The sequence below is a fragment of the Rosa rugosa genome, chromosome 4 (assembly GCF_958449725.1).
Source record: "Rosa rugosa chromosome 4, drRosRugo1.1, whole genome shotgun sequence".
Lineage (NCBI taxonomy): Eukaryota > Viridiplantae > Streptophyta > Magnoliopsida > Rosales > Rosaceae > Rosa > Rosa rugosa.
This window is the reverse complement of record NC_084823.1, coordinates 16,795,468-16,806,131: the sequence shown is the minus strand read 5'-3', so window position 1 is coordinate 16,806,131 and position 10,664 is coordinate 16,795,468. Positions and strand designations below refer to the sequence as shown.

Genomic DNA, 10,664 nt, shown 5'->3' with positions numbered 1-10,664 from the left:
TTGAAAAGTACAAGGCATCCGTAGCAAAACTAGGTTGCGAAGCAAAGGCTTCGAAGGCATACTACTGTCTCAGTTTCTCTCCTTTGACGGTCAAATCGATCCCTTATTGAATTGAAGGGAATTCTTCTCGGAGTTTTGGGATTATCTCCGTTCTCTTTATTGATGACCAACTTCTGTCAATTTCATAGCAAAAAAAAGGTTGCGAAGCAAAGGCTCCGAAGGCATACTGCTATGAGTGCTATCTCAGTTTCTTTCCTTTGACGGTCAGATCGATCCCTTATTGATTTGAAGGGAATTCTTCTCGGAGTTGGGTTATCTCCATTCTTTTTATCAATGACCAACTTTCGGAGAGCCCGATCGATCTCTGCCTTCTTGACAGTCAATTCAGGGGGCGGAGCGCTAAGAAAGAGAAGAGAAAGCAGGTCCTTTGGACCCTTCGTTATGCCAACAAAGAAATCAGAAAATTGATGTTACTTTCGAATTGATTCACTCTGATGTTTTGGGCCCTGCTATTCTTTCAGAACCTTCTGGTATGCGTTTGTTACCATCTCGGCCGGCATCCTACTCGCTGGGGGGTGGGGTGGGGGTGGGGGTGGGGGTGACCCAAGGCACCGAAGGTGAGGAGCAACAGACGCCACCCCACGCCCCGGCGCGTAAGTAATAGAACCACCAAACTATTGGCCTTTTTTGGCTTAGCTTTCCTTTGTTGGGCAAGTCAAGTTGTTTGTTCAAATAATGTTCACCTCAACCAAACAATGGAGAGTTCAGAAATAAACAGTAAACTATTTCAATGCAACTATACCAACAGGTTTGGACTTTTTAATAAAAAATAAAAGGGTAGGCTTCCATATATCCTGACCTGTAACTGGTTCTATTTGTTGAGTTTTTGTTTCTTTCCAGTTTAATATGAAGAAGAATTGTACATGGAATTTTACACAAAATAAGCAACTAAATCTCAGTTAAGAACCTGCATTTGGCTTACTTTTACAAATCCCACGTATGAATCAAGTCTAGAACAAAAGCTCTTACTACTAAAAACTCAAAGCTATCCCCGATTGTTAAAATTGTCTGTGACTGCAACAGTTTAAGCACCTCCATGGCGTCGATAGAGTACCGACCGATAAATGGTAGCAACGTGGAGGAAGACCACGAGTACTATGAGGAGATCATCGACGAGACCGACTACACCAAATATTGCTGCCAGAACATGCAAAACAAGAATAATGTATTACTAGTGCTACGCACTGAGAACTCCGGGATAATAAATAAATAACCAAATGAAAGTAAAGATCATACACACACCTTCCGGAATAAAGTCAACAGGACTGAGTACATAGGCACCACTTAGTATCATCTGTACATTTATAAGAAGGCAAAAAACAAGAAACAAAAACCGAGAACAGGTGAAAACTTCATTAATAGGATCGAAACGATTCACCACAACAAATATTTTAAAAAATATCTACCTCTGCATACATATTGATCTAAAGAACAAATAATGTCACTGAATAAGTCAATAATATATCTACCCATAATTATGGAGAGGTCACCTAATAAAGTTCATAAAAGGTGCGTAAATACAGATGGGTATCACTCATCTAAGATTTTGGTTCTATTCTATATGATTTTCCATGTCCAACCACTTAACTGCTCTTTGTTGCTCGAGAAGAAATTCAATATATTGCTTATGTAGCCCCCTGGACCTTTCTGAGGAAGGTTCAGTTAGGTTTGAATTAAAATTGAGATGGTAATGCAGGTTCTTCCATTTTAAATCAAACAATAGCTGAAACAAATGAAGTATGGAAAGAAAGAAAGAAAAAAATTCTGCCAAAGCTGATAGATTAGCATATGCCACAACTACACATGACGCATCTAGGCCTGATAGAGTATCATCATATTGCACAACCACCAAATGGAGTAGCATATGCTACAACTACACAAGGGATCAGCCACTGCACTGCTGTTTTGCATGTATACAAATTTTTGACTCATAGGTTCTTCTCATCCAAAAGTCGGCAGAAATCTGAGATGCAAGCTCGATAGTCGAGTCTGTGAAAATAGAAGACCAATAAATGGTGTTTGTTTATTCGGAATGACAACCCTTCACAGATGTTGGGCCATATTTTTTCTGCTACTCTTCTCAGTTATTGGGCCATTGTCTATTTATTGCCAAATTCAACTTAATGCAGATGACAAAAGGGGGCTATGAAGAGGCAAAACTAAAGATCAAACATATAGTACAGAACTATAATCTAATATCATCAAGGGTCCACATGTCAATAATTTCTCTTTGAATTTGCTAATTAAAGGACTCTTTAAAGCAACCAAAATATACAAGGCTTCTGTCTAGCTCGTAAAATAAACTTTCCAACAACGACCAACCACCAAAATCTAAGTACCCACCCTTCCCAAAATCTTTCTATAAGGCAGTGTGATGATCTTCTGGTACATCCCTCTAAACCCAAGCCACACATTGGCATGTGTAATTGGCTAATTGCAAATAAGGAAAGCCATTTCCCCAGAAGGACTCTGTTAAAAACACAAAAATTACTCATACCAGAACAACCAACCTGCTTGGTAGGATAATTGTATTCCAAATTGGAGAACAAAATTTCTACAGAGTCTGGGGGAGACCAAAGAAAGTCAGCCTATTTTCTAATGACTTTACCACAACCATACAGATACTATATATAGACATGAAATAAGTTGGACAACTAGACAGATTCTTTGATGCCATGCCACCTTCCCTATACACCAATATTGTTTTTCGACAGTGCAAGAGAATTTTCAAATCTCCCTAAGTATTCCATATGGAAATTGATTACAAAGTCGACCTCAAAGGCAAACCTAAATAATGGGAAAAGAACCATATGAAAATCATAAAAAAGAATATAAATGAACACCAAATAGAAGGTTTGGCTCTATTTAAAGATAACTGCCCAATTTACTTCATTCTAGATAATTTTTCCTAATACCATCTACTCAAGAATTGGCTTTTGTTTAATCTTTAGAATATGAAAACCTTTCACTTTCATCCTCTACAAGATGTTGATGGATTTCTTACCCATTTTACATTCTATATTCTGTCTGGTATATAACACTTGTGTTTCTTATCATAAAAAAAAAATTAATTTTTTTTTTTAAAAAAAAAAATAACGATAACTTGATGTGGATATATGAAAGCACTCATGCGTCTTTGTAAGTAAAAAACTGACATGTAAGATACAAGAAAATTGATTGAATATTAGCGTCATTTACTTAACTGCAATAATGACACGAGCCCTTATAACAAGGGGAAGCGATCTATGGGGATCCAAAAGTTCTCGTAACAGCCTCCGCAAAAGAAAAGGAAGGTCTTGCATTCTCTGTGGAAAAGAGAAATGGCATTAATTTCTGATGTTAAATGCTTGAATATGCCCAAATTTAAAACTGTGTCTGTGAGAGTTGGATGTGTGTGTGTGTGTGTGTGTGTGTGAGAGAGAGAGAGAGAGAGAGAGAGAGAGAGAGAGAGAGATGCATAATACTCCTCTACTATTGTCAAACATCAAAATCATCTCCACAAAAACATATCAGAAAGACAGGAGGGTAGTTCATGCACAAACATCATGATCTTCCATATCTCAGATGAAATTTTTTGCCAGGAGCCTAATTCTGAAAGCAATCTGGTGAAAACTTGAAATGCTACAGAACCTAATGACCTGATACTCTCATCACTATAAGAATTATCTTCATATTAAAAAATAACTGAGAAGAATTATTTTCTAGATCAGACAAAATATATGGGAATTGGGGAATCGCAAGTATCCTATTATTCTTTTGAGAAGAAAAGAAACTTCAGTAACACAACTCCAGGAAGGGGGGAAAAAAGAAAAGAAAACAAGAAGTCGACAAGTAGTTCACACAAGAAGAAAAAAACTACAGAAGCCAACAAGGCAGAGCAAAACAGTCAAACAAGAAGAAAACAACTAAGCTAACTGCTTCCTTCTAACTCAACAATGGATTGCCTCAAAATCTACCCCACAGCATAAGCCAATCATTTGCACTCAAATCTCGCCTTCTACGCTTCTGATGGCCTCTCATCACCACCAAAACCACCCTCCCACTACTTGCTGTACTAGCTCCAACTCCCACAGTTACTGCACCCAATCCAACCACCACAAGCAGCCACATACCCCATTTCTCCAAGTCATTGCTTCTTAACTCCAGCCTAATTCACCATATCCCTACACTAATCAGCACCACAAATTCCACCACCAAAACCTTCAAAACCTTCAACAATCCCACATATTTCAATACCTAAAACAACTTTCTTATAAAACTGCACAACTTTCCATATTGCTCTCAGGGGAGCAGACATGAAGTTCAAGAACACAGCCAGAGTCAGAATGAGTATTGTTGTTCTCTCTAACCTTGCCAGTGAAAATGGAGTCAAAAGCAGATATGGAGCAAAGAATCTAGGCTGTAAAATCCTAACATGAAAGTGCCTTAACCTGAGTTCATGTTTCAGTCACTGCAAAATTTTGAGGCTGTTGATTTGAACATTGGTCCAGGCTCTTCCACAAAAGTATTGATTATCCTTAATATATCTTGGGAGAAAATGGCAAAAATTGAGCTTCCTAGGAATAATATGACTTTTCCAGAAATTGATGGCGGAGCTCAGAATTTATTTACTTACAGAATGAGACAAAGTAGGGCAACATGTTGCAGTGTACAGTACGTTTCCAGGAACCACATAAGATAAAACAGGTGTATATTCTTTGTATATTTAAAAAAGAGCACATAGAATGTAAATACTTTTCACAATAACATATATGTGTATCTACCAAGGTATGTAATACAGATGTGAGGGGGTGTTGACCTGAGTAAGACCTCTGGATTGACCTCCAAAATAGCGATTATATGTTTCAACCTTGCTTAGAATCTCAGCCACCTCAGGCATATCACGTTGGCTCAATGAAGCCTCAGTTGGAACCAGCAAGGTTATCTGGCGACGACAGAGAGGGCATTTACAAGGCTGAAGTGTTGATCCATGATCCCAAACAAGCATAATACAATTTCCTGAGAAAGGAGCCAATGATGCATTATTAGTTGATTCAAATTTTATACATAACATTATGGGTATACATGCTATACATTATATCTAATGAAATTCTGATACTTGCAACTTTCTATCAAGCAAAACTGGTGGTGCTACTCATGTGCTTATGTTACCATCAAACAGTCACCATCCTCTATCTGATCCTTGTACTAACATAATATGCAGTGTACGGTATGCGTACAATTCATTATTCAGAAAGTGTCAAAAGACTTGGGAATTCTTAATCCCCATAGTCCATAACAAAGAATCCAAAACGAAATACTCCATGAGAAAGAAAAGTAACTCTATGCAACAAAACAGATACTCCATAACGAAGACTGACCCCTCTTCCTATTTGGTCATCCCCCTTCGCTTATGTGTTTTAGGAAATTCATCTGTCTCATTACTCAAATCATTGGAATTTGTTCGATATGACTTAAACATACTAAAAAGCCTTTTCCTCTGGCTCCTTAAACAATTTAAAATTTAGCTACTCAAAACTACTTAATTGTTCTCTTTGATTGATTCATTCATCTTTCCAAAAACATACTAATTGCAAAGAACTTTTGCATAAAAGAATCCGATAGTATACAGAAAGAAAGCTCTTATTCTGAATTTCATAAGTTCATACAGAGATCTAAGCATGTAGAAATTTTTCAAGCATATGTCTATCGGTATGAATGCAGGAATCTGCAGTTAATATTGTGAAATTTAAAACATGATTAGATAATGTAAATGGACAAACATGAGAAGTGCCCTTAATGAAGCAGCCTCAGCTCCAAACAATATATGACTGGAACTTCTGGGGGCCTTCACAAGAGATCTCAACCATTACATAAATAAGGTACTTTATCCATAAGCCTCAATGAGTTGCCTTTTGGCTTTTGCAAAGTTACAAATGAGGTACTCCATTCATTCCCTGTAAGGAATGGATTGAAGCAACACCTAAATGCTATGCCATCCCTCTGCCCCTTAAGGGGGTGAAATTGGCACCCCCAATTTTTACAAACCACCACCCATCTCCACCCCCCACCCCCCTTTTCCTATTATCATGCAATGTGCATTGAAAGACAAAAGACACTCATGAAGAATAGAAGAGAGAGGTGTGGTTTGTAATGTGCCAATTTCAAGCATTATTTTGTTTATTTATTTATTTAATTATTTTTGATACCCAGAATCCCCCAAACCTGATTTGTGAATCCGGACTGGAAATTGGGATTTCCTGCCAACCCTACAATCTTTAGGAGACAGTAAACTCTAGCAAATAGCTAGGAGGTTCCATTAGAGGGTTCAAATCTAAGAAAACATGGGAGTAAACCATTGGCCTTAAAACTCCTACTAACCCCTCCTTCATGGTCAATATGGGTACCCTTGACTTATAAGGAAACACTAACGGTTCATGTAGATGAAAGGAAATAATATAAGGGGGGTTGGGGTATGAGTTTCGACTGTAAATAGCTGATGGACTTTAGAAATATCAATTGCTTTTCATAACACCCACATATAAAAATTGATTATTTAATAAAATGAGAGGTCAAATACTCCAGAAACAAAAGGTTTTATTAAAATCCCTTTATTTCTTATATGATCAAAGTGTAAGTGGATTTAATATTCTAAAGTTCAAAAAGTAATTTACATCAAAAAATTGAATCCCTCTTGTACAACCCTACCCTCAAAAAAGGACCTCTACAACTGCACCATTCGATACATCTTAATTCTCCTTGGCATGAACTACCCCTTCTTTTTTTTCTCTCTTTCTTTACCTAACTCTGCCATATGTGAGACTAAATCTTGAGGGACTGAACTTGGGTCACAGCAAGCAAATGCAAAGACTAATTACAGTTCTTAACTAACATTCGAACTTACTTGTCTTCAAATCAATAAAATCAACAATCTAACGGTCCATAGCAACTACAACCAGCTTCCATGACATGACGACGACGACATATTACCTATTGCTGTACAGTTGTAGTGTTATAGCAAGATATACATTTCCCCTACATTACAACATAAACCATAAATCCAATGACTCTTTTCCAGTTTTCCAGTCCGATAGCTACCATTAACAACTCCGCCTTTCGCCTCTCTTAGCTAAACTTCAATTATCAAAGGAGAAAAGATATCCTATGGCTTGTATAATATAAGTCTCTTGGTCTAGAATTGAGAACACAATCGCTGCTTAAGAACGAAAGGATTTGCAACCAATTGCAATACACGAACTAAAATTGATTCAAATGTAAAAGCAGACGAATTGAATTCGGAACATTATTTATCGAATCCAAGTGGTAAAGTAAAAAATTAGGGAATATAAACGAGAAATTGAAAGAGATTGAATTTTAGGAATATGAGATTGAAAGAGAGAGGGTTAGGTAGGTACCGCAAAACCAGTGAGAGCAATTGGCTTGACAAGGAGTGTTGAAGACGCCATGGCAGACGGAGCACAGATCGTTTTCAGGAGGAGCCTCCATTCCCGTCGTCGCTCCCTTTTCGATTTCAAATCCCCCAACTACTTCTCACTATTTTTCTCTTTTTCCTTTGCATTTCCCTGGAAATCTATGTTTTTCTATTTCTCCAACACTTACTATTTTAAAATCAAATTTTTACAATCACAATCTTTCAGATTAAATTCACCCTATATTCACTCCCATAAGTTTACTTAATTCACACATTTACAGTACCCAAAATATTATTTTCTATTGTTGGGTTTTAACTCAAATTCTTTTTCTATTTGACTTCCTTCGCGTCTCGAATTTTTTTATTTTGTTAGCATAGCATGAGAACGATTGAATATGATGAATGCTAGGAAAGAAAGCATTAGGGTTTAACGATGTAAGAAGAGATTAAGAATAAAGTTTAAAGACCTATTCATGTTCATATTATATAGGGTGTGTAATAAGAAAAATAAATTGTAATTTTTAATAAGATATTATTTTTTATTGTAATTTTATATTGAAATATTTTAATCTTTCAACAAATCAGAAACTTGTAGAGTGAATAAAATAATTGGTAGGGTGGCAATAACCGCACAATTTCTTAATACTAGAAAAAATGCAAGTTTGACCAGGGTTGCAATTATAGACGTCAAATGTAAATTATAATCATGAAAACCAGACTCTAACTGACAAAATCATCACCCAAAAGTTTTATTCTAAAGAACAGATCAATAACCTAGCAAATTAAAGAAAATGAAAAAGATTAAATTCAGTTTACCCCCCTGAGATTTGGGGGTAATTTCATGTTAGTCACTGTCCTCTCAATTTAATCAGTTTACCCCTCGAGCTTTTCAATTTTCCTTAACCGTGTCCATTCGGTCCAATTTGGACGTTAAGTTTGACTAAAAAGCCCACTTTAAGAGCTAAAATTGCCATTTAAACGAAAAAAAAAACACCATGACAAAAAAAAAAGCCATGATACAAAAATTTTTTTTTTTTTTTTTTTTGTCATGATTTTTTTTTTTTAATTCTCTCTCATTGAAGAAGAAGAAGAAGAGAATTAAAAAATATAAAAAAACCATGACAAAAAAAAAAAAAAAGAATTTTTTTTTTGTCATGGTGTTTTTTTTTCCTTGAAATGACAATCTAAAAAAAAAAATCTTCTTCTTCAATGAGAGAGAAAAAAAAAAAAACCATGACAAAAAAAAAAAAAAAAGAATTTTTTTTTTTATCATGGCTTTTTTTTTGTCATGGTGTTTTTTTTTTTTTCCTTGAAATGACCTGAAAATGCATGTGTTAGGAATGAATTTGAATTAAATTAAAACATGGGGAACAGGATGATGGAAAAAGTAAGATAAGAAAAACAAAGTTGTTGAGACACACCATACATGAATTACCAGGAAAGAAACAACACACCATACCGTCCATACCAATATAATCCTGCAGCTCCAATTACTGAACCACCTTTTATTACTTTCAAACACTTTTGTATCTTCAAATTCCTTATCCTAGTATAAATTCACTTATTTTCGAAGATTAAACTCGATCTATAACATGAATCTGTAGCTAAAATATATGCAAAGCTGTATTTGCATTCTTACGACGCCTAATTTTGATCAAGGTCATACTATGTAGGCATGCATCTTCACAGAAAGGTACCATAGATGTGGACCATACATTTATTTACCTTGGACGATGATGTTGGCAGAAACTGAACGGGAGGGATGTCCACCAAATTTTTCAGAGAAACATTTACCAGCTACTTGTACGTTGATTGTTCAGATACAGATTGCACAAACAGCTTCCAAGACCCATTTACCGATGAACGTCTATTCAACAAATGCTTCAGCCTAAGACGAGAAAACCCATGCCAAGGAAATTACATTTCGAAACTAGTGAAATTAGATTATTTGACAATTAGAAATTAGTAGCGTTTACCTTGGCTACTTGCTTATTCGTAAGATAGAAATTGCACAAATAGCTTCCAAGTTTTGTTCTAGCAATCGACATCCATTCAACAAAAAACTTCAGCCTATAAGGCAAGAAAACCCATGCTAAGAAAATCAGATATCAATTCCAAGCCCTTAAACCATTATATTAGGATTAATTAAGAAGCTGTTAACTTTTACCTAGATTTAGGTAAGAGACACTTCAACGAGTCAAAATGGGTACCAATAAGTTTCTTTTACGGTGTGTACGACTGCCTGACAATCCATCAAGCCTTGAAATCTTGAATTAGTTCAGCAAAATTTCAAGGAGGAGTTGCTGATCATTTAGTTGTTCAACAAATAAGCAACCAACATCTGTAAGCAGCGCATTTCAGTACAATACCCAAATGTTTATCTATCCTTATATCATACTATCATGAGCAGTAAGAAGATAAGAAATGACCAGTACGAAATAAACATTAATATAACATACAAATTAAAGCTGTAAGATTTGATCTGATGAAAAGAGAGAGAGCACGATAAGGATCACTAACAGCTAACGCCATAGTCCCTAGATCACATTAACAAAGAACTTAAAGTTCGCTGTGGTACTGAGCTATCCAGCCTACCTATGTAGCACCAAATCATCTTGATAATTCCACTGCTATTTTGGTCCTTGAAGCTTCAAAGTGGTTTATAAATGTAGCCTGTGGACATTTTTTGCCAGCAGAAAATACATAATTATAGCATTTCTTTATAAAGTGAATTGAAAGTAATAGATTCCATACTACGTATTCAAAATTTGTATTAGGAGATGGAGCCTACCTATGACAAGTTTTACAAGAATAAAGCCAATTGGGCGATCATCATCGTGTCTTGGAGGTCTAAATTTCCAAAACATTGCTTCTGATATTTCTTTTATGGTGTGTACCACCGCTTGACAATCCTCATCCTGTTATTGAATTAGGAGGGATTGGCGATGGGAGGCCATGACTAACTGATTTCAGAATTTTGGATGATCGAGTGATTGGCAATTCAAAATAGAGGGAAAAGTGTGGGACTGCATTATGATGTACAGAATTTTCTACTTACATACCAGAAAAGAATATCAAAGTATCAAACAAATAGGCAGCATCAACTATAAGGAATGAAACAACTTACCACTCAACAGAATCATGTAGCTCTTATTACTGATCCAACCACCATTTAAAACTTCAACTGATTTTG

The 10,664-nt window shown here is 35.9% G+C and overlaps 1 protein-coding gene across 1 annotated transcript; it reads right to left on the bottom strand.

Moving 5' to 3' along the window:
• Positions 1-797: 797 nt before the first annotated feature.
• On the bottom strand, positions 798-7,665 carry LOC133746346 (uncharacterized). Its single transcript, XM_062174527.1, has 5 exons — positions 7,455-7,665; positions 4,859-5,058; positions 3,264-3,365; positions 1,303-1,354; positions 798-1,197 (listed from the first exon to the last, which is right to left on the bottom strand). The coding sequence occupies exons 1-5, from the start codon at positions 7,543-7,545 to the stop codon at positions 1,085-1,087; spliced, it is 558 nt and encodes a 185-aa protein (XP_062030511.1). The 5' UTR covers positions 7,546-7,665; the 3' UTR covers positions 798-1,084.
• Positions 7,666-10,664: the final 2,999 nt, after the last annotated feature.

Excerpts from the sequence above, each read along its gene's own strand:
- LOC133746346 (XM_062174527.1), bottom strand. The coding sequence starts at position 7,545 with ATGGAGGCTCCTCCTGAAAACGATCTGTGCTCCGTCTGCCATGGCGTC. Across the intron at positions 5,059-7,454 it reads TTGCTCTCACTGGTTTTGCG|GAAATTGTATTATGCTTGTT; the intron begins GTACCTACCTAA and ends CTCCTTTCTCAG. Across the intron at positions 1,198-1,302 it reads TGTTGACTTTATTCCGGAAG|CAATATTTGGTGTAGTCGGT; the intron begins GTGTGTGTATGA and ends ATGTTCTGGCAG.